The sequence below is a fragment of the Hyperolius riggenbachi genome, chromosome 2 (assembly GCF_040937935.1).
Source record: "Hyperolius riggenbachi isolate aHypRig1 chromosome 2, aHypRig1.pri, whole genome shotgun sequence".
Lineage (NCBI taxonomy): Eukaryota > Metazoa > Chordata > Amphibia > Anura > Hyperoliidae > Hyperolius > Hyperolius riggenbachi.
The window spans coordinates 114,213,250-114,236,429 of NC_090647.1; the positions used below are offsets into that span (position 1 = coordinate 114,213,250).

At 41.5% G+C, this 23,180-nt stretch overlaps 1 protein-coding gene across 1 annotated transcript; it reads left to right on the plus strand.

Moving 5' to 3' along the window:
* Window positions 1-133: 133 nt before the first annotated feature.
* On the plus strand, window positions 134-20,866 carry LOC137544835 (keratin, type II cytoskeletal cochleal-like). The gene is made up of 10 exons (XM_068265927.1): window positions 134-613; window positions 737-957; window positions 1,962-2,022; window positions 5,287-5,382; window positions 7,192-7,356; window positions 10,052-10,177; window positions 12,052-12,272; window positions 15,170-15,204; window positions 17,631-17,717; window positions 20,083-20,866. Exons 1-10 carry the CDS (start codon window positions 134-136, stop codon window positions 20,253-20,255), a joined length of 1,665 nt encoding a protein of 554 aa, XP_068122028.1. The 3' UTR covers window positions 20,256-20,866.
* The last annotated feature ends 2,314 nt before the right edge of the window (window positions 20,867-23,180 follow it).

Here is a 23,180-nt window from a genome sequence, read left to right on the forward strand (position 1 = left end):
CTTCTCAGGAAACCAAGCCCTTATCACAAAATATATAAAAGGCTATGTCTACCCCGGCCCTTACCTGTTAAGTTCATTCTCTCATTTTGCCTGCTTTTGATCTTGTGAGCTCTTACATCTATACAAACCAACAATGAGCCAAAGCTGTACGCCATGTGCTGTTAAGCCTGCAAAGGCCAAGGCTGGAAGTTCTTGTGGAACAAAAAGTTTCAGCAGTTACTCTACAGGTGGTGGGTATGGAGGAGCTAAGATCCATTTCTCCTCCGCTTCCTCTCTTATGCATTCTGGAAGACCTGGAAGTGGCTCTGTGCACCTTGGTGGTGGAAGTAATAAATTTGGTGCAGCTAGCCTCTACAGCTTAGGAGGGAACAAAAGAATTTCCATAATGTCTAATGTCAATAAAGGGCTGAACTTGATGGGCAACAAAGGAGTTGGCATCAGAGGGGAAATCTTTCCCGTTTGTCCACCTGGAGGTATCCAAAATGTCACTGTCAACCAATTGCTTCTACAACCAGTAAATGTTGATATTGATCCAAATTTTCAGAAAGTCCGAAGTGAAGAAAAGGAGAAGATTAAATGTCTTAACAACAAATTTGCATGTTTTATAGACAAGGTAAGTGTAATAACATAAATCTTTTATCTACTCTATATTTAAAATTACAATACTTAGCAAACTTATATGCGTCTCTGCAATTATTGAGATTCTTGCTGTAATCTTATTTTCAAACTATTTTAGGTTAGATTCCTGGAGCAACAAAATAAAATTCTGGAAACCAAATGGAAGTTCTTACAAGAACAAAGTCAAAAGTTGGCCAACAAGAAAGACAACATAAAACCATTATTTGAGGCATACATCTGCAGTCTTCAAAGACAACTGGACAACTCCAAAAATGAGACATGTCACCTTGATGGAGATCTGAAAAACATCCAGGAAATTGTGGAAGACTTCAAGGCCAAGTATGAATAAATTTAATCTAACTTTCAAACCATAGTTACTGTTTAAAAAATACTTTACAGTTATTCTTTGCTGGATGGATTAATTTGTAGCAATACATGACAATTACCATATTTTTTGCAATATAAGATGCACTTTTTCTTCCTCAAATATTCAGAAGATATGTTTAAAAGAAGTGCAAAGTGCATTGGGAAGCAAATACCCACCCTGCCACTGTGCTCCTCTCTCCCTCTCTACGGTCTTGTGGATAAGCTCCTCCTCTCCTCTTCTCATCCTGGAGATTGCGATATAGCGGGACACAATGTCCATCTGCCGCTATACCACTTCAGGTCCTCCGTACATGCCGTACTTCCATACTGTAACCCCAGTGGTACATATACCTCTGGGTCATGCTGCATCTTATTACATACTGTATATTCTGGCATATAAGACTACTTTTTAACCCTTGAAAATCTTCTGAAAAGTCAGGGGTCGTCTTATACACTTGATGTCATTGGTGCCAAGTGATACGCCCGGACCTGTTACCGTCTCTCAGATCTTGCTGCTGAGGACAGTAGTGAAGCGGTGCAGGCGCACATGTGCGAGATCTGAGAGGCAGAGAAAGAGGTAAATAGAATACAAGGGTGGGCCACAAGGTGTGTTTTATGGGCACAGTGCGATCTATTCTTCCATACTGCTCTGATAAATAGGTAGACAAGGAGAGCTGACCAATCCACTTAGGGAGAGTTGACCAATCCAACCAGTCAATCGCCTATATACTGGGTACCGCATACAGTACAGCACCAGTATCTGTTCATACATAGCACCAGTATATGATGTTATATCCCAAACTCTATATTTTAACTGGAAAAGTTGGGGGGTCGTCTTATACGCCCAGTTGTCTTATATGCCAGAATATACGGTACTTACTAGTATGTAGTGATATGGGGATTTATATAAAAAATAAAATATATTTAAAATGCTCTGTGACGTTCAATAAAGAATCTATGCTTAAATGTATTCACAGATATGAAAATGAGATTAGCAAGCGTACCTGTGCCGAAAATGAATTTGTGGCTGTGAAAAAGGTAAATTTCAACAGGGAGACTGATTTTACTGTAATATAGATTGATTTTTACCTTTTCTACTGTGATCTGAAATATTATTGTTATTATAACTAAAGTCTCAAATAATAATCTTCCAAGACAATTGTATGTTTAAATAATTATTTTGTACTTTGCTTGTTTATTTAATGCAGTTCTGTCTTTGATATATATAGGTTTTATGTCTACTGCTTCTGCTTTTCAGTCTAACCCTATGGGCCATATTCTATTGCTGAACTCGCCAGCGCTAAGCACTGGCGAGTTCTTAACTTAGGCGATGGGGGCATTGCCTAATCTAATTAAACTTTAGGCCCCCCCAGGCGGAAAAGAACTCGCTTGGGCGATATAATCGCCCAGCGAGTTCTTAACACCGAATCCATTTACCCTTATCATGTCTCCGGGAAGCGATGCTTCCCGGCAGACATGAACGTTAGCTTAGACCTGCAAAAAGCAGGTCTACTAGTTAACGCACATCGTCGCCGCAGCATCTGGGGGTCTCCTTTAATAAGGAGACCCCCAGAGCTCCCCGCTGGGTCGCCGCACAGTTTAGAAGCCCCCGCGCAGCTCTGCACCGGCACCCCTGTTGGCATACATACCTCCGCAGATCACCCGCCGCCTCTCACTGCAAAATCCGTCGCGTAATTACAGTGTATATAACACTGTAATTACTGTCGGCATAGAAGGAGCCCGGGCAAAGCATCTTTGAATCTGCAGCCTGGGCTCCCCATTGGTCCGCTGTCTAAACCAATAAAATGGCTCAGACAGCGGACCAATGGGGAGCCCAGGCTGCAGATTCAAAGATGCTTTGCCCGGGCTCCTTCTATGCGGACAGTAATTACAGTGTTAGATACACTGTAATTACGCGACGGATTTTGCGACGAGAGGCGGCGGGTGATCTGCGGCGGTATGTATGCCAACAGGGGTGCCGGTGCAGAGCTGCGCGGGGGCTTCTAAACTGTGCGGCGACCCGACGGGGAGCTCTGGGGGTCTCCTTATTAAAGGAGACCCTAAGATGCAGCGGGGGAAGATGGCGGCGGAAGATGGCGGCGGGCGAGTGCGCATGTGTGGGGAGTGAGGCCGTGGTACAGCACCACAGCGTAAACCTCACTCCCCATCGCTTGGTAAAAGGGAGCATCGCTCAGGCTTTTGCCTGAGTAATGCTCCCTAACGATCGGCCATCGCACGAAGGATATGGGCAATAGGATTTGCCGGTAATCCTCGCGCGATGGCAAGGTGATAAGTAGCTCGCATCTGCAAGCTACTTATCACCTTGAATAGGATATGGCCCTAAGACTCTAAAGGTGGCCACTAATGATCCAATCTTTTTCATCTAATCTTACCATTTCTATGTAATATAAGGGAACTGCCTAAATTATCCATTCATTGTATTATTCACCCAAGTTACCTTTATACTAAATAAATTTGGTAAAATTGGATGAAAAAGATTGGATCATTAGTGGCCACCTTAAAGCCTTGTACACACTTTCAATTAGGATTGAGCCAATCATTGAGCAGTTTTACCACCTCAATGTAGTATGAATGTTTAGCTACACTTCTGCTTATAGTATTAAATATCTGTTGAGCCTCATACTACATGGAGGTGATAAGATTGGCCAGTGAATGGCTAATCATAATTGAAAGTGTGTATCACGCTTAAGAGGAAGTTGAAAGTATCAATCAAAATGGGCAGGTAAAGGATTTAGGAATGTGGAGTATGACCACACCTCCTTTCCACTCACATGACACTTCTCTGCTCTAATGTAGAGGTGGTGTTTGATCAGGTGGGTGGCATGGGTGTGTGACTACTCTACTTCTGTACCAGTAAGAACAGGATAATGTAAAGTTCTGATAGATTTATACAAGTTAAGTCAATGGTAGTGATCTGTGAACTAAAGATGCTCACAGAGATTTCTGAATGAAATTGGTGATGTACTATTCACACAATGGTAGTTCCTAGCAACACTGCTGGAATTTGTGATTTTGACATAGATTGCATTACTTGTGGAGAAACTCAAGTAGGTTGGGAAGGGTAGGGAAACATTTATTTTTAATTTTGTATTATACCAGACTGTAATTCCGCTACTAGGCAACAGATTTTGACATTTTCCACAAACAAACTATATCCTTCATCAGCATTCTTTAACTTTATTCAAAACCACTTGTTAGAAATGTACAATCACATCATTCTGTTTCTTTGGAAACAGATTTTTCTGAATTTTGCTTCTGAGTGATGTATTATACATCCCAACTGTTTGAGATGCAAAAGAGAGACACCATCAAGACATGCACCTGTCACACCCTTATCCGCCCCCTGCCACACCCCATACATACCACAAAGAATTCATGTCCTAGTAGAGACATATTTTCATAGTTGAAGTAGTCCTTTCTATAATCACTACTTCTCCTTCATGTTAGCTTTTGAAAATCAGAAATATGTCAAATTAGAGGATAAACATAAAGTTTAGAGTCACAGAAATAGAGTTTAAATTGGGCTGTCCAACTCCAGTCCCCAAGGGCCGAGGTCCCCACACATTTTTAACACAGCTCAAATTAATTGAGAGGACTGAAGGAGGAAAGGAGTAGAACAGATTTCTCCATTCCTCAGTCCATCCTAAACATTGGCTTGGATATGGCCCTCAAGGACTGGAGTTAAACAGTCCAGGTAAATTATAGAGAAATATTTTTTATACAGATCTGTACAGTCTTAAAAGAGTAACAAATGAGGAAGAAAGAAGGACAGAGGTTACCTAAGAGTTACTATACTTCTGAAAAAAATGTATTTTGGGAGCTCTAATGTATTGCATTAGGGATGCCTATTCGGATTCTGTGGAAATTCAATTTCTGCATTTCCAGTTGGAAATCAGCATTTCCGATCAACTTGGAAGCAATGGACCAATCAGAAAATGCAGAGTCAACTTGTAAGTATTTGGCCAATCAGAGAATGCAAAAAATTACCCCCAAAACACTGCTCTGAAATTGGAGTCGGCAATCCACAGAATCGGTAATCGGCATTGGCAGAAATCGGTATTTCTGCTGAATCAGAAATCGGCATTTCCTACCATCCCTATAATGCATTACAGAACCCTTTTTCTAGTATTTGCAGATTGTATTTCTTGCACTTTTCCAGGGACTTGTGTTACTTATCAGTTATGCAGACATGGACAACATTTTAATACTAGAGCGAGCGTTTGTTCCACTTAAGAACGCTTTATCCTAATTAAACCTAATTTAATTATTTTTTTTTAAAAGGATGTTGATGTTTTATATATGCAAAGGACTGAACTGAATGGCAAGCAAGAAGCCTTGATAGATGAGCTCAACTTCCTGAGGACCTTGTTTGATGCGGTATTAAATCATCATTTAATTGTCTGTTACTCCAGTGCTTGGTCGGATGTATCTGAGATATGAGATAAAGTCATAATTTTGATGCTTACACAGCAGTTGCTTTGAGAAGCAGCGTGTCTATCATGATTTTATGGTGTGATTTAATTGTAGGGTGTATGAAACAGTTTGTTTAATTAATCCCATAACTCAACAGAATCAAAGCCCATCACAAACACAACCTTTACGTAAATTATAATTTATACCGCAGTACATTTTAGCTTTGTACTTCTTAGACAAATGTAACATAAATATTGTGGGAAGCAAACTATGTTTTTTTTATTAACAGTGCCGATCCACCTTCTAATTAAAAACTGCCTTGGAGGTCAGTCTGTTTAGGAGTGGGATGTGGATACACTGAAGGGGAAATTCTACTTCTTAGAAATTTGGTATAATAACATATGAGTGCAGCGCAAGTCTTTTTCTCATTTAATGTTATTAAAAATTATCTTTCCATTTAATTTGGCTGTTGGCTAACAATTTCCAAAGTAAACAAAAAAAATTGCAATTCTTTGCAACCAAATTAACAGTACTTTGTTTTGGGTAGACTGACCAGAAATGCTCGTCCTACCGGCAATTGGTTGCAAAATTGGATGCGATTGTGTACACACATCCAATTTTGATTGGTCAATGACTGGCTAATTTTACCATTTTATCAATCAAGATTGGATGTGTGTATGCACCGTAACTCATATTCAACCCCTGCACTTTGATTGGTATCAAGCTTTGACAATCACATCTTTAAGCTCGGTTTAGGAACACTGAAACACGGGTGTATTTTACGTACGCATAAAAACAATGAAGCTGGTTGAGAAAATGTTTGCTACTATTCCTTGCAATATTTGGATTGTAAAGCCATTGTCCAATCACACTGTTGTATTACCTGGCCACTCACTTTTCAATCCTACAAGTAAACTAAATTAGTTAAAAATGCTGTAAATGCCAAAATCTAGCAGTAAACACCCCTGTTGTGTCTAAAGTTTCCTTGTCCCTGAGGTCTAGTGGAACAGTGGAGCAGTGGTGCCTTGTGGGAATAGAGGCATTGCTGTGTTGCCCTTCTCTACACTTCACAATCATGAAGTGTGGCTGAGCCCAATCAGGAGGTGTGGCTGAGCCCGATCAGGAGGTGTGGCTGGGGCGCATTAAAAAATGTTTGTTCACATAAGACCAGGGTGGTGTGATTTCCTATGAAATTCTCGTTTGTAGTCTTAGGGCTTGATTCACAAAGCGGTGCTAACCTGCTTAGCACGTCTAAAGTCTTTACATGCGCTAACCAGGGTACTAAGTAGGTTAGCACCGGATTTCTCAATCAGATCGCGCGCTAACTTTGCGCGCGCAAAGTTTTACGCGCACAAAGTTTTATGCGCGCTAAGTCCCATAGGCTTTAATGGGCACTTCGCGCGGAGCGCCCTGTGCTCTGTGCAGTGCACGCGTAAAGTTTTACGCGCGTAAAGTTTTACGCGCGTAAAGTTTTATGCGCATAAAGTTTTATGCGCGAAAAGCTTGTTTAGATGTGCTAAGGGGGTTTTCACAGGCGTGCTAACAGTTAGCACCGCTTTGTGAATCAAGCCCTTAGTCCTCCATGCTTGAGGTCAATCAGTGTCATGAATAGCAATAGGGGTGCCCATTAGGTAGATCGCGATCTACCGGTAGATCGCAAAGGACTTATGATAGATCCCAACCCCACTACATTTTCCATTCTGTATATACTGCTACATTAACAATGCCTCCATCTGGGCCTCAATAAATGCTGTTATTGCTTTGTTGTTACAGGAAGTGACTGAAATGCAAGAAAGAATTTCTGACACCAGTGTTATCTTAACAATGGACAACAACCGTGACCTGGATCTGGATGGAGTTATAGCTGAGGTAAAGGCTCAGTATGAAGAAATTGCAACCAAGAGCCGTGCTGAGACTGAGGCCAGCTACGCCAGACAAGTAAGCAGTGGGCAGTGGACACATTCATTGTATATCGTATCTGGTTTAAATCAAGACTTCACTTTTATAATGAAATCAAAGTAGATACATGTAAGCTATGTGACACAAGAACCGAAATGACAAGGACAGGAAACAGCCATCGTTCCTTCATGAAGAACTAGGCTATTACTACTGAACCTTTGCACCCCTCTGCCCCTTCCCCCTCCCCTCCCCTCTTTTCGATGTCTTCTTAGGGAATAGGGATAACAGATGATTGCCAAGTGCGACTGGTGGCACCGTAGTATGGCAGCCTCAGCTCTTGGCTTTCAGACATTTCCCCCCCTTACTCTCATCATCCAACCCCCCACCCCCCCTTCCTTCCAGAACCTGTGTGAGCCAAACCAATTACAGGTACAACCCTTCCTGTTGTACTTGGCGAAATAAATGATTCTGATTCCTTAGCTGGAAATTAAACTTAGGAATTGGAGATTAAGACCATTCGTTTTCTACTCTTTTGCAGTCTATAACGATTCAGTTCAATATTTGTTCAGGCAATGTAAAGATTGCACTAGAGCATATCTTGTATTTCCCCAGGTTACACCAGTTATTAAGCATTTTGTTTGCTGTATCTATTATTCATTGGGTCATTTCAGAGGATTCAACTATTTAGCTATCAATGTTGTTTAAAGAGGAACTCCAGTGAAAATAATGTAGTAAAAAAAAGTGCTTCATTTTTACCATAATAATGTATAAATGATTTAATCAGTGTTTGCTCATTGTAAAATCTTTCCTCTCCCCGATTTACATTCTGACATTTATTACATGGTGACATTTTTACTGTGGGCAGGTTATGTAGCTGCTCCTAGCTGTTTTGGCTGTTAGAGACAGCTGTAAACAGCTATTTCCTGTCTGTGAACCTTGTTACATTGTAACAAACTGCCAAAAGTACCGCGGTCCCAGAGCTTCTTGTGGGAGGGGTTTCAGCTCAAAATCAGTCATACAGCACCCCCTGATGGTCTGTTTGTGAAAAGCATTATATTTCTCATGTAAAAGGGGGTATCAGCTACTGATTGGGATAAAATTCAATTCTAGGTTGGAGTTTCTCTTTAAAGCAAAAATTAATTAAAAGTAACCCGATGAGATAAACAAGTCTATCCACTGTCTTAATCCTAAGTAGGTTATTCCTGGAATCCCATAGTCTTATTTTACATTACGTTTAAAGGTTGTAATGGACCATCAAAACTTTTTACTGTATCAGGTACATGGCAGCAGTTTTTTCAATAATGTTCAGCTCCCATACAGGAAAATTTTGTAACTATTGAAGATTGTATCTTTTCCTTGTACTTTGAAGTGTTTCTTATGCTAGGTACACATTATACAATTTTCCAATCTATTTTCCATAGAAGTGAATAGAAAATCGATCTAAAAATAGAACAGAAATCAGATTGGACTTGTTGGAAATACAACAATAAAACAGTGGAAAGTAAATCTGTCAGAAAATTGTGTCGTTTGTACCTAGCAGCATTAGACACACAAGTGTTTTATCGGGATCAGTGAATAATGGCGCACAGTGCCTATGCATAGAAATGGCGCCGCATTAAAAAGATACGCTTATCGCTATTTATCGTTAGTACTGCATAATAATGGCGCACAGGGAAAAAAAAGAAGAAAAACGGCACACAGTAACGTTATTTATCAATAGTGGCACACACTAACGTTATTTATCAATAGTGGCACACACTAACGTTATTTATCAATAGCGCCCTACATAAGCCAAACTGCAGAAGTTATTTAACTGCAAAACGATGAATGGATTTAATGTAACACTGTCAAGGTTAGGGTTAGGCACCACCAGGGGTGTGGTTAGGGTTAGGCACCACCAGGGGGGTGGTTAGGGTTAGGCACCACCAGGGGGGTGGTTAGGGTTAGGCACCACCAGGGGTTGGTTAGGGTTAGGCACCACCAGGGGGTGATTAGGGTTAGGCACCACCAGGGAGTGATTAGGGTTAGGCACCACCAGGGGGGTCTTAGGGTTAGGCACCACCAGGGGGGTCTTAGGGTTAGGCACCACCAGGGGGGTGGTTAGGGTTAGGCACCACCAGGGGGGTGGTTAGGATTAGGCACCACCAGGGGGGTGGTTAGGGTTAGGCACCACCGGGGGGTTTAGGGATTAGGGATAGGTACAGAGAGGGTTCTGCGTGTTAACGCTAAATAACAATAAGGCTTTAACGCTAAATAACAATAAGGCTTTAACGTTAAATAGCGATAAGCGGCAAACGGATTAGCGGCAACACTGTGCGCCATTATTCACAGGCGCCATTTTCAGATGGAAGCGTTTTATCAGCTATAATTGGTTATCGTTTACACTAAGGTGGACAAGAGTCTGACTGCAGAGCAACGGTGATTTACAGTTCTGAGCTATTAACCCTTACAGTGAGAATAAAAGAACACAGCCTTGTTCTATGTAGGATTGGGACTGCACATGATTATCTTATCTTGACACATGCTGCTTCATGTACCCCTTAAATAACTATAGTTTTACACTTGGCACTTGGCTAATACTAATAATGTGATTATTACACAATGTCATGTTTGCCAAGAAGTTACATTAGGACATAGAATAATTGTGCTCCACCTTGTCATGAGCATCCAGTTTGACTCTGTAGCATAAACTCTTACTTATAGCTAATGGTGTTGCCTGTGTTCATTACAATAGTTCCAGCAGCTGAAAGATACAGCAGGACAACATGGAGATAGTCTGCGCAGTCAGAAGAATGAGATCCAAGACCTGAGCTGCATAATCAAGAGACTGCATGGGGAAATTGAATGTGTAAAGAAACAGGTATGGACCAGCCCACTCTTCCCACCAATGCCATCTTCCTGTTTACTGTGAAAACATTGACTTGTCAGCCAAAACAATAAAGCCTAAGATTGAGCAGGTTCCTTTCTGCCGCCATAAATTCTATGACCTCTGAGTTATACTTTAAAGCAATACTGAAGCATCATAAAAATAAAAAAGTCAGATATTTACCTATGGAGAGGGAAGGCTCTGAATCTCACAGAGTCTTCCTGGTCCTATCTCAGTGTTTTCGTTCCTCTGCTCTTTGCCTTTCAATTTTGCTGCCTCTGGGAGTCCTCCCTTCTGAAGACGTGTGCTTTTAAGGCCTTTTAAGGATCCCCAAAGGCATATTTGGCCAGATGGTTGAATAGCTTTAAAGGGAGGGGGCAGCGATGGGCCGAGGATGCGAAGAGAGGATTGGGAAGGCTCTATGGCATCCACAGCCTTCCCTCTCCATAGGTGAGTATCTGACTTTTTTAGGTGGCTTCAGTGTTACTTTAAAGATAATCTGTATTGTTAAAATCGCACAAAAGTAAACATACCAGTGTGTTAGGGGACATCTCCTATTACCCTCTGTCACAATTTCGCCGCTCCTCGACGCATTAAAAGTGGTTAAAAACAGTTTTAAAAAGTTTGTTTATAAACAAACAAAATGGCCACCAAAACAGGAAGTAGGGTGATGTACAGTATGTCCACACATAGAAAATACATTCATACACAAGCAGGCTGTATACACCCTTCCTTTTGAATCTCAAGAGATCATTTGTGTGTTTCTTTCCCCCTGCTGCTATCTTCCACTGAAGTGTCAGGCTGTTTCTTCCTGCAGAGTGCAGACAGCTCTGCCTGTATGTAATTCCTCAGTATGTGAAAACCCAGCCAGCTCAGAGGGGGATTTATCCAGCTTGTAAAAGATAAGAGAGAAGAGAGAAGCTGCCCTAATCTAAATAATACACAGGCAGTGTGCAGAGAGGGGCCTGGAGGGGGGAGATGCATCTCAGAATCACAACACTGAAGAAATTGGCAGCCTTCCAGACACAGGCCTGACAAGTCTGACAAGAGAGAGATACATTGATTTATTACAGAGATGGTGATAGTAGAACGTGCTGCAGTAAGCCAGAACACATTAGAATAGCTTTTGGAACTTGTAGGATGATAAAAAACAGGATGCAATTTTTGTTACGGAGTCTCTTTAAGTATTTGGCACTAAGACAGCAACAAATCCTTTAAAGAATACCTGAACTGAAAATTAAAAGTCAAAATAACCATACACAGGTCATACTTACCTCCTGTGTAGTCTACTCCTCAATCACTTTCTCCTCTCCTACGTCCTGTTTGTCCACTGTGATCAAGGGAATTCTCCATTCTCCATTTTGAAAATTATTATTATTATTTTATTATTATTATTTAGTATTTATATAGCACCGACATATTACGCAGCGCTGTACAGTGTAGATATATATATTGTCTTGTCACTAACTGTCCCTCAAAGGAGCTCACAATCTAATCCCTACCATTGCCATATGTCTATATTATGTAGAGTAATTACTGTAGTCTAGGGCCAATTTTTAGGGGGCCAATTAACTTATCTGTATGTTTTTGGAATGTGGGAGGAAACCCACGCAGACACGGAGAGAACATACAAACTCTTTGCAGATAGTGCCCTGGCTGGGATTCAAACCAGGGACCCAGCGCTGCAAGGCGAGAGAGCTAACCACTACGCCACCGTGCTGCCCACCGTGCTGGCCATTACCCCATAACAGCTTCCTGGTCAGCACACTGTTAAACTGTAACATTGCCCGGAGAACGTGTTGTTTTAGGAATTTTATAAACCATATACTATTCACTGAGCTGTATTCACTTTGCTTATTGTCTTGAAGATTTGTGCAATAGAGACAGCAATTACGGATGCTGAAGGACGTGGAGAGGTTGCTGTGAAGGATGCCAAGGCTAAATTATGTGAGCTGGAAAGTGCGCTTCAGAAAGCCAAAGAAGACCTTGCTGCTCAGCTACGTGATTACCAAGAGCTGCTCAATGTGAAACTGGCCCTGGACATTGAGATTGCCACCTACAGGACACTTCTAGAGGGAGAAGAAAGCAGGTACGTGTTGTAGAACAGAGGTGACCTGAACAAAGCTACCTTCTTTTGTAATTTCACTGTACTATTTTGATGACATTGTTTTTAACTACTCTTCTTAAAATACACTATATACAACTATTTATATAGTAAATCTAGGATTTAAAGTGCATCCGAGATGAAAAACTAACTATAACAAGTAACTTGTCTATATATCTTATCTAAAGTTTAGTTTATACAGCAAATCTGGCTGCATACAGCTTAAAAAATGTACAATTATTTATTCCTGTGATACAATGAGGGCAGCCATGTTCTGTTTGTCACATTATCACAAGCTGGGGGCTGGAGATGCTATCAGCTTGCCTGTGTGTAAATTCAATCCCCTCTCCTTCTCCCTCCTCCCCTCTGCCTCTGAAATCAATGGCTAGTAACCTCCTCCTCCTCCTGCACGACTGAGCTCCCATAAGCCCTTGCTACAGTGCCAAGGCACAAAAGGAGCTGTGGGCGTGGCTTGTTTAGTTTATAGGGAATCAGAATATTAAAACAAAACAAAAAAAGTATTTGACTTGAGGAATGCCCTATAAACTATATGAAAGGAACACAATTATGCAATGAGTAAAAGTTTATCTCAGATCCACTTTAAAGAGCAACTTTAACCCAGGATTGATCTTCATCCCAATTATTGGCCTATACCCCCTTTTCCATGAGAAATCTTTACCATACATCAGGGACATCTGTGCGGCTTATATTGAGATGAAACTCCTCCCACAGTGTGAAGCTTTAGCCTAGGCTATGACAGTTTCCTGGCTGTGAACCTCATTGCAATGTGGGGAATGATGTGCTGTTGCCAAGCAAGCAGTACTTCCTTCTGTGCGTAAAATAAAAGCTTTTTGCTTATCACATTGTTATTGGGCGTATTTATAGATAAGGGCATTTTGTGCTGTTGAGTTTATTTTTCATGCAAGCAGGCATTAAAGATACTGACCTGCAGGCTCACAGATGATCAAACATGAAGGAATTACATGGCAAATATCAATAATGTGTTAATACACCTTCTGTTGTTTAATTCTCATTTTGCTATGTCTTGATTCATTTTTTCCCTACTACTATCATTCAGTAAAGTTGCTCTTTAATGACCAAAATGAAATGCAGGTGTCCTGCGGGTAAAAGTAGTTTTTTTTTCTTTGCTCTGTGTAATTGTACTATGCCTACTAGCCTCCCCATCATGGGTGGAGTGCCTCACTTCCCAGTTGTGTTTAAAGCGAAACTCTGACTAAGAATTGAACTTTATCCCAATCAGTAGCTGATACCCCCTTTTACATGAAAAATCTATTCCTTTTCACAAACATACCATCAGGGGGAACTGTATGGCTGATATTGTGGTGAAACCCCTCCCACAAAGAAATTCTCAGTACGTACTCTTGGCAGTTTCCTGTCTGTGAACCCTGTTGCATTGTGGGAAATAGATGTTTACAGCTGTTTCCAACTGCCAAAACAGCAAGCAGCAGCTACATCACTTGCCAGCAGTAAAAATGTCACCATGTTATAAATGTCAGAATATAAATCAGAGTTTTAAAATATTTTACAATGGGCAAACACTGACTAAATCATTTATGCATAATTATTGTAAAAATGAAGCACTTTTTTTATTACATTATTTTCACTGGACTTCCTCTTTAAGGGCAATTAGGGATGGGGGTGGTGTGGGCAATTAGGCCCTGTTGTCCTGAGGAGGTGTGGAAACAACTGTCAACAGAGACAGCTTCTTAACCCAGTTGTATCTGGCCTGATTTTAGGCAAGGCCACATAGGCCATGGCCCAGGGCACCAGGAAAGCTAGGAGCGGGCTGTGGGCAATGGGGTGGTAATAGCAGTTAGCCTGCTGAACATTCATTCTGCTACATTGAGTTTGCACATAGTGGTGGGTGACTACTAACAGCCGGATCTTGCACTTGGGGGAGGAAGGGGCAGCGAACAGACACAGCAATCTCTGAGCTGCCTGTCACTCACCATCAAATGTGCTGCCCACCAAGAAGCTTACATTAAAATCCCTGCCATCATGTCACTAACTGTCCTCAGAGGAGCTTATGATGTTATTCTTGCCATCACTTCACTGTCATCAGAGGAGCCTACCATCTAATCTCTGCCATGTTGGGGGCATGAGTGGGGGGGGGGGGGGTAGGATGCTGCTGGTCGTTGGTTGGAATTCTGGAGCCTATTGCCTTTTGTTGCTACATAATTATATAGTTTACAAATGAGGCAGGCACACCATCAAGTTCTGGGTGCTTGGTGAGGTGACTATGGCAAAGTTACTTCTATAACAGTCTTAAGCACAGTTCACCAGCACGCCAGCATGTAGTTCCAAATACTCTGCACTTTTATTGTGCAATTATTCCACAGTTACTTCAAAACTAACTGTGGAATAATTGCATAATAAAAGTGCGGAAACTACATGCTGGTGTGCTGGCGAACTGAGTTTAAGATACATAATTATACAGGTACTAACTAACTAAAAATTATACAGGTACTAACTAGCGAAATCCATGAGAGATAGATAGTCTCACCATGCAGGCTGGACATGGTGGTCTTCAGCCTGATTGGAGCTGAGCCATCACATTTACCATTTCCTTTTGCAATGCCTAAAATGCAGGAATATGTAACAGGCTCCTCCCCCCAACTACTGATTGCTTTGGGAGGGGGGGGGCATAGGCTGCCATTTTTCCCCCCTTCTGCTGTCAGGGGGCACAACAACTCACCTTCCCAGGGCATTGTGAAGCTGCGTGTTCAATTCAACAGACATCACTGCTGGCCTCTGTAAGTTAGATATTGCATATAGATGTTTTTTTTCTATTACTATTTTATATTATTTGTCGGTTTTGCTAACATCTTTGGTTCTGTTTTTTTTTTTTTTTTTTTTTTCAGGATGCATGGAGAGGTTGACAACAATGTTACAATCTGTAAGTTAATGTTTTGTGACCTAGCAGAAAATGCAATCCTTGGTATAAATTATTAATTTTAACAGGTGAGCAAGTGCTTAAATATAATGGGCTTGATTTACTAAGACAAATAGCATGCCTTATCAGAGTTAACATGCCTTGTCAAAGCTAACACACCTTTTCAGAGTTAACATGCTTTATCAGAGTTAACACGCCTTATTACAGTAGCATAGCGAGCGCTACAAACATATGCCTGCTAATTGACAATGACGAGAGCTCCACTAGTCCTGACCTGAGCCCCTGCGGGTCCAATCACTTTAAAGGACATTATCCTCGCACTTTGATTGACCCAATAGGCTGCCTGTCAAGTTTCCTGTCATGTGACAGGCAGCCTAGTGGGCCAATCAAAGGCGGGAATAATGTCCTTTAAAGTGATTGGACCCGCAGGGGCTCAGGGCAGGACGAGTGGAGCTCTCATCATTGCTAATTAGCAGGCATACATTCGTAGCGCTAGCTATGCTACTGTGATAAGGTGTGATAAGGTGTGTTAACTCTGATAAGGCAGGTTAATTCTGATAAGACGTGTTAACTTTGATAAGGTGTGTTAACTCTGATAAGGCATGCGATTTGTCTTAGTGAATCAAGCCCAATGTTTTACTTGAATACTTTATTTATTATGCTTCTTGCTATATCATTTATATATATATATATATATATATATATATATATATATATATATATATATATATATATATATATACTGTATTTTTTTTAATTAGGAATGTATAAACTGTCACACATGTTCTCACTTTTGATGCCCCACCTTCCGTCTTCACAGGAAGGTTTAGTAAGCAGAGAGAGGTCTTGCTTTACTGCTGTAGTTTTACAAGCTTCTATCACAGAAGGCAAGTGCAGCTAAGACTCAGGGCCAGATTTCTGTAAAGGCCACAAAGGCCCGGACCTTCACAGGATTCTGCTGAATATGCAAGAGAAGCCTACAAGTTGAAAGTGGAGGCTGCAAATGGAGAGCAGCATATAGACAAGGAGAGGTGCTGCTCCAGGGAGCTGTACATGAAAGAGAGAGACTGATGTAAATATATATTACGCACAGAAGAGGGGCTGCACATGGAATGGGAGGAGCACTGTTATAGATGGATAGGGAGCAGCAACAAAGATGGCCTAGGAGTGGAAAAAGTATAAATCAAGCCTTGCATAGACTTATCTTCACTAAACAGTAGTAAAACAGTTCCTAGGTTCAAAAGATCCAATGAGTATAGCTCATATTTCTGACTAAATAAAATATAAATAAATAGAACTAAACTTAATGATTAGAAACTTTTGCTTCCTCTATAGCTTAAAACATTCATCTGCATACATTGTCCTCTAAGGGAATTTGTGTAGAAGAAATACAACTGTACCTGAAACTGTACCTTCTATTTTAGGAAGACAGGCTTAAGTTATACATACCATAGTACAGGGCTGTCCAACTGACGATTTGCGGGACGGATGAAGCCCCTGGGCCACACTTACTTTTTTTGTGTCAGGCCCCCTTCTCTGGCAGGCCCACCTTAAGTTTGCACTTGGCTCCACCCCCTGGAGCCAGGACATTGATGCTCTGCCCCCTCCAGCTGAAAAATCTGTTGATAGACACACCCCCTGCCCATGAAGTTGGACAGCACTGCCATAATATATAAAACAAAACACTATGGTAGCAAAAACGTATGGAATTTTAAAGATCAAGCCTCACAAATTATTTTTTCACACTACGTTTAGCATTGTCATGAAGAATCATTAACTAGCCTTGTACGTATTTCCTAGGAACTCCTTTGGAGAATCTCTGTGCTTGAGTTCCTAGCTCTAAACATAAGGATTACATTCAATGTATGTACACAACCTAAATGGTCATTCATGATAAATACCTACAGCTGTCCCTTGATGTTATTGGCCTCTCCTCCAACACAGCGGAAATATGGATCATCATGCCGACCACTTTCCACTATTATGGCTGTGGAAGCTTCCTTTGAGGTTTCTGTGACCTGCCCATGCACACCATTCGTAACAACATGAGTATAGCTAGGTGTCCCATGCTATTCGGGTACTTCTACCCTTCCCTTCGTACCAATGTGAGGGTAGGGATGTGGGAGGTGCAGGCTGCGGGGCTAAAAGCACTGTCTTTTTTAGCCCTGCTGCAGCCAGTCCCTCCCACCATCAGTGGCAGTGGGAAGAAGATGGAATGGCAGTAAGAAGAATAGAAGATTTTTAATGGACATGCATTGTTATCACAGAATGTTGGATTCCACTTTAAAGGGAGCCAGTAACAGAAGAGATTCTAAAACATATACAGTATAGATCTTAATTTTATCAGTGTAACTGTATATATTTGTTATTTTAAGGTTTATTTGGAATACGTACTTCATAATTAGTAATTTCTTATGTCATTTGTATAGCTGTTTTTAGCAGTGCCGGGAAGGTTGCCAGTTCTGTGGGTTCAGGATCGTGCAGTGCCACAAGCAGCAGAGGCAGCGCCACAGCAGGTAGGAATGCACATGCTCTGCTGAGAGCTTATCTCCTTCCCTTACATTCATCTTTACTAGTGGTGAGCCAATTCTTCTAGTATGCAAAGTCTATAGCTGCTGGTTAATACAAATACCGTCTTGGTTTTTCTGCATCGGAAGAAAATTTGCTTATTAGGAGAATTGTTTGCTTATTAATAGTCTTTATATATTCCCTTCATTACGAAAAAGAGTCATCCAGTTTTACATATTTTCAAAATATAATATCAGTATTTATACAGGGTTCAAGATCTTCAAGCAATAGTCACAGAAATGTTTAGCTAGGTCCACACTATACACTATGCAACTTATACAGTATGTGCAGATGTAACGAATAGGGATGCTGATCCAAATTCTGCGGAAATGAAATTTCTGCATTTCCAATTGGATGTAAGCATTTCCGATTGGAAATTCAGAAAACAAAAATGGGATTCTGCTGAAACACCGCATTACCACAACTCGGTAATTTTAGCCCAGTCACAGAACTCGGAAGCATTGGACCAATCAGAGAACGCCAAAAATGACCCAAAAAAATCAGACATTAGAATTCCAAATCAGAAAACAGAAATCCCCAGAATTGGTAATAGTCATTGACAGAAATCGGAATTTTCCCAGAATCGGAAATCGGTATTTCCACCTATCCACAATAACAAATCCGCTGTGTCTATCAATGTATATGTTAGTGTCGGCTTTAGCATTCTTTTTGACAAAGAACAGATAGAAAGACCTAATTGGGTGTGCAGGTAGATTTTAGATATTTTTGTCATGTCCCATTTTTACATTAACAGCACTAGTGAGATTGTATGTAGTTAATTTATATAAATTATTTACTGCGTCCATTGGCATACATAACATATGTGGTGTTAGAAAAAGCCGTGCAAGATGAGATTTTGATGGACATGTCTCATCAGATCTCATATCAATGGAATCCGTTGACATGCCCGTTTATCCACTTGTTCCGGAAAATGTTCAATTTTTATTTCTTGTACAGACCTAGTTTAATGTCTTCTGTAGGAAACAAGTGAGGGGCTGCTAACAAGGGAACATATAATGGAATGTGTTACTAAAGAATATCCTAATCTAGCATTTCTCAAACCTGTCCTCGTGACTCCCCAACGGTGCATGTTTTGCAGGCAAACTCACCTATGCACAGGTGGGGTAATCAGTGTCTCAGCTAGGTGGATTCCATGTAGCTGAGACACTAATTACCACATCTGTTCATAGGTGAGGTTGCCTGCAAAACATGCACCGTTGGGGAGTCACGAGGACAGGTTTGAGAAACACTGTACTAAACAAAAACAAGCATGAGTTTTTGAAAGAGAGATGCCAAACAAACCAACTTTTATTTCAAGAATCCTAGTAGATCACCAACGTCGAACTCCAGCCCTCAAGGGCCGCATCCATGCCAGTGTTTAGGATGGACTGAGAAATGGAGAAATGTGTTCTACTTGATGAACCATACCTTTCCTGATCCAGTCCCAGAATTTAATTAGAGCCGTGCAAAAAATGTGTAAGAACTGCGGCCCTTGAGGACTGGAGTTCGACATCCCTGTAAAGTAGATAGATAGATGGGTGGCTGTAGAAGTAAGTTTGGCATAAATCAATAATGATCCAGAAATTAAACTATAGCCTTTAAAAAAACCTGCTGAAGTAGTGTGTAAACTAAAAAACAAAAAAACCAACAACATAGTTTTATAACACCGCCCCCCCTCCCCCTAAAAAAAAATCATCACTTATCTTGTCCACAAGCCATAAAATTCATCTTTACCCCAAAATATGAACCCAAAGCCTCCTATTCACTCCTGTTTTTCCTCTTGCATGCCCATGGCAGCATTTACATGGGCTGGAAGTGTTAAAAGCTGCCCTTCATGCTGAGCATACTGGGCCCCTGCACATGTAGCTGCAGATTAATCACTTATCTGTCCCAGAGCTGCTCCATTGGTGCTGTCTCCAGCTCATATTACATGTAACCTGCATCGGGTCATAGAGAAGAGGCGGGCAGCATGGCTGGAGACAGCATGGACGGAGCAGCACTGGGACAGGTGAGTGATTACTGTGCAGCTACATTTACAGCGGACCATCAGGGGGGAGACCACTTGGGGGGATCCAGCAGTGAGGGGCCCCTGCAGCCATTTTGGGGCCCAGAGGCAATTGCCTTTTTTTGCCTGAATGGCAGCACCTGCCCTGCTCAAAATCAGGGTCCCTGACCCAGTTGCTACCTCTACATCCTCTATTGATACACCACTACCTACCATTTATGTACTTTTAGGACTCTTTTATCATTGTTGTTTTTTAATTGTAATGTTTGTTTAGACTGTACACACTGACTGTGTGCATTTTATTACAGCTGGTTTCGGCAGCCTGGGGAAGGCTGGAGTCTCTGGGTCTTCTGTTTGTGGAACAGGAAAGTGCAGCGTCGGCAGCAGAGGAGGCAGTGCTGCAGGAGACAATAAGATTGCCAAAGTGGCATACACTACTAACCCAATAGCCACCAAACTATACAACCCAAAGAGCTATTAGGACAATATAACAAATTACAGCAAGGCCAAGCTTTTATTTTATCCACCTGTTCTATTACTTTAAACATTACAGAAAGCATTCCTATAAAATTAAGACGTTTTGAATCAGGATGATAAAATGTTGGCCAACTTTACAGGGACCACGCCAGTGAAAAAAAAGCAAGCAGTTAAAATCTGACAGAACCGATAGGTTTTCGAACAGTTCATCTCCTTAAGAGAAATTATCTGTTTTTTTTTTTTTTATTTCAAAAGCATTTTCTGAATAGAAGTTGCTAAGTCTAAGGCCCGTTTTACACATAATCAGTTGCTCTCAGGTATAACTGAAAGGACAACTGATTTTCAAAGTAATGCCCATGTTTTCCTATGGCACCTTTCACACTTAACGCATTTAAACTCAAATCTTTCACAATGCACCGCTATGGAGAAAAAAAAAATGCAGACTAACTAATGAAGTGTAAATGGGGCCTTACTGCCAAAATAGTGTGCAAGTGAGTAGGGAGTATCTTACTGTTTTGGCAGTTAAACATCCGTTCAGAAAATGCTGTTGAAAAACAAAGACAACCCTGAGAATCCCCCATGAGGAGATGAGGTGATGGACTAGTCCAAATTCTGTCAGTTGTGTCAGATTTTAGCTGCTTACTTTTTTTTCCACTGGAGTAGTTCTTTAAAGAGACACTGAAGCGAGACTAAATCTCGCTTCAGGTCTTATATATAGCAGGGGCACGTGTGCCCCTGCTAAAACGCCGCTATCCCGCGGCTTAACGGGGGTCCCTTCACCCCCAACCCACCCCCCGCAAACCTGGGTCGGAAAAAGGTCGCTGGAGCTGATCTTCCTGGAGGCAGGGCTAACGGCTGCAGCCCTGCCTCCAGTCGCGTCTATCAGACGCGCATCGCCGCCTCTCCCCCGCCCCTCTCAGTGAAGGAAGACTGAGAGGGGCGGGGGAGAGGCGGAGGTACGCGTCTGACAGACGCGCATGGGGCAGGGCTGCGGCGGTTAGCCCTGCCCCAACCAGGAAGCGCTCCCCCGCTGCTCGGAGGGGGTTTGGGGGGACAGGGACCCCCATTAAGCCGCGCTATAGCGGCGTTTTAGCAGGGGCACGCATGCCCCTGCTAGCTATGAGGTCTGAAGCGAGATCTATTCTCGCTTCAGACTCTCTTTAAGTGGCTGAGTTAAGTTAGCTAATTAATGGTATCATCTTGATTCAAAACATCTTGCTTTTGCTGATAGCTAGCATGGTACAATACTCTACTGCTACTACTATAAAATGAAATTAATAAAATAATTACGGTAATGTATTTCCTATAAATCTTTAATAATATACGTAAGGGAGATCTCTGTCTGATATGGCAATCTGTTCTTTAGCTTTGATAAACTAAAAGGCCTTAAGGATTATCTAGATAAGTGTTTCTCAACATTTTATTGGTTCGTACGTACCCCTTTTAAAACCCTGTATTCACCAAGTACACCCTGGCATAGTAAACATTATCCTAAGTACCCCTTGACAAATATACAGTATATTTAATATAATCTGATATAATTAGCTAAAACACTAAGTTTGTCTTGTTTAAATAAGATTTATCATCTTCTAAAACTCTAAATTTGTTTATTTTTGGTTAAGTATATCAAGCCCGAGTACCCCCTAGAACTATCAGAAGTACCTCCTGGGGTACGCGTACCACACTTTGAGAACCTAGGATCTAGATCAACAGCGTGTCCTGTATCCTATATTCTATTTGCTATACAAACATAGTCTTGTTATTGTATACGTGTCATTAAATAAACTGTGTTGCACTGCACTAGTATATGTGTGTGTTTGTATGTTTTTTCTTTTTCCATTTAACTGTGTTCATAATAATAATAATAATAATCAAAGGATGACTTCAGGATGTGCTAAATATTATTGTTATTTATTTTTGGACTATGGTAGGGTTTGGACTCATCCGAGGGACAGTTGGTAATAAGTAGTATTGGTGTTCGATTTCGGCATAGGATAATTCAGAACACCTGAAAACTCTTGATTACCACTGTGCAGCACCGCACAAGCTGACAGGGTCAGGAGGAGTTCACTGACTTGCATGTCAACACAATCAGTGAACTCCTTCTAAACCTGTCCTCTTGTTCATTGCTGAACATGGGCAGTCGGGAGTATTCGGGTGTTCTGGCTTCGCTGTGACAAATTTGAACACCAACATTAGTAATAAAATTATGAACTCTGTTAAGTGCTAAAGAAGATGTCACGCCAGCGCTTTATAAATACACAGAAATAAAATTGTTAATAAGTGTTTTTATGTACCGTATTTTTCGGACTATAAGACGCTCCGGACTATAAGACGCACCCAGGTTTAGAGGACAAAAAACTGGGGGAAAAAAAATATACTAAACCTGGGTGCATCCATGGTACAAGGGAGTCTTGTAGACCTTTTTCCCCCCAAGATGTCCCCTCCAGCTACAATAACTAAGCTTCAGTGCCCAGCTACACTTACCCCTGCTGCCCCAACCAGCTAAACTAAGTACCCTACACTAAAGCCTGACGCCCCACCAGTAACCTTGCACTACACTACACCACACTACACTACATTACACTACACTACATTACACTAGTCCATGATTTCCCCACCAGTTACTACACTACACTAATCCACCTCTGCTGCCCCACTAGTGACACTACACCCTACAGTAAACTAACCCCTGCCTCCCTACCAATTACAATAGGAACTTATGGTGAGCGCAGCTTAGCGATCTATATCACCAGTTACAATAACTAAACCCTACAACTTGTATGATCTCACCTATCCAGCTGTCCCTCTGATGTGAGCTGTGATGACTTTGATGTGGCAAGGAAGCAGTGGCACGATCCAGGCATCCTACAGCAGCTGTCCTCATCCATGTATTGTGGTGAGGGGCCAGAAGAGGAGCGATCCAGGA

Coding starts and splice junctions, on each gene's coding strand:
- LOC137544835 (XM_068265927.1), top strand. CDS start 134: ATGAGCCAAAGCTGTACGCCATGTGCTGTTAAGCCTGCAAAGGCCAAG. Junction 5,383..7,191: donor TGAGGACCTTGTTTGATGCG/GTATTAAATCAT, acceptor TTGTTGTTACAG/GAAGTGACTGAAATGCAAGA. Junction 7,357..10,051: donor AGGCCAGCTACGCCAGACAA/GTAAGCAGTGGG, acceptor TCATTACAATAG/TTCCAGCAGCTGAAAGATAC.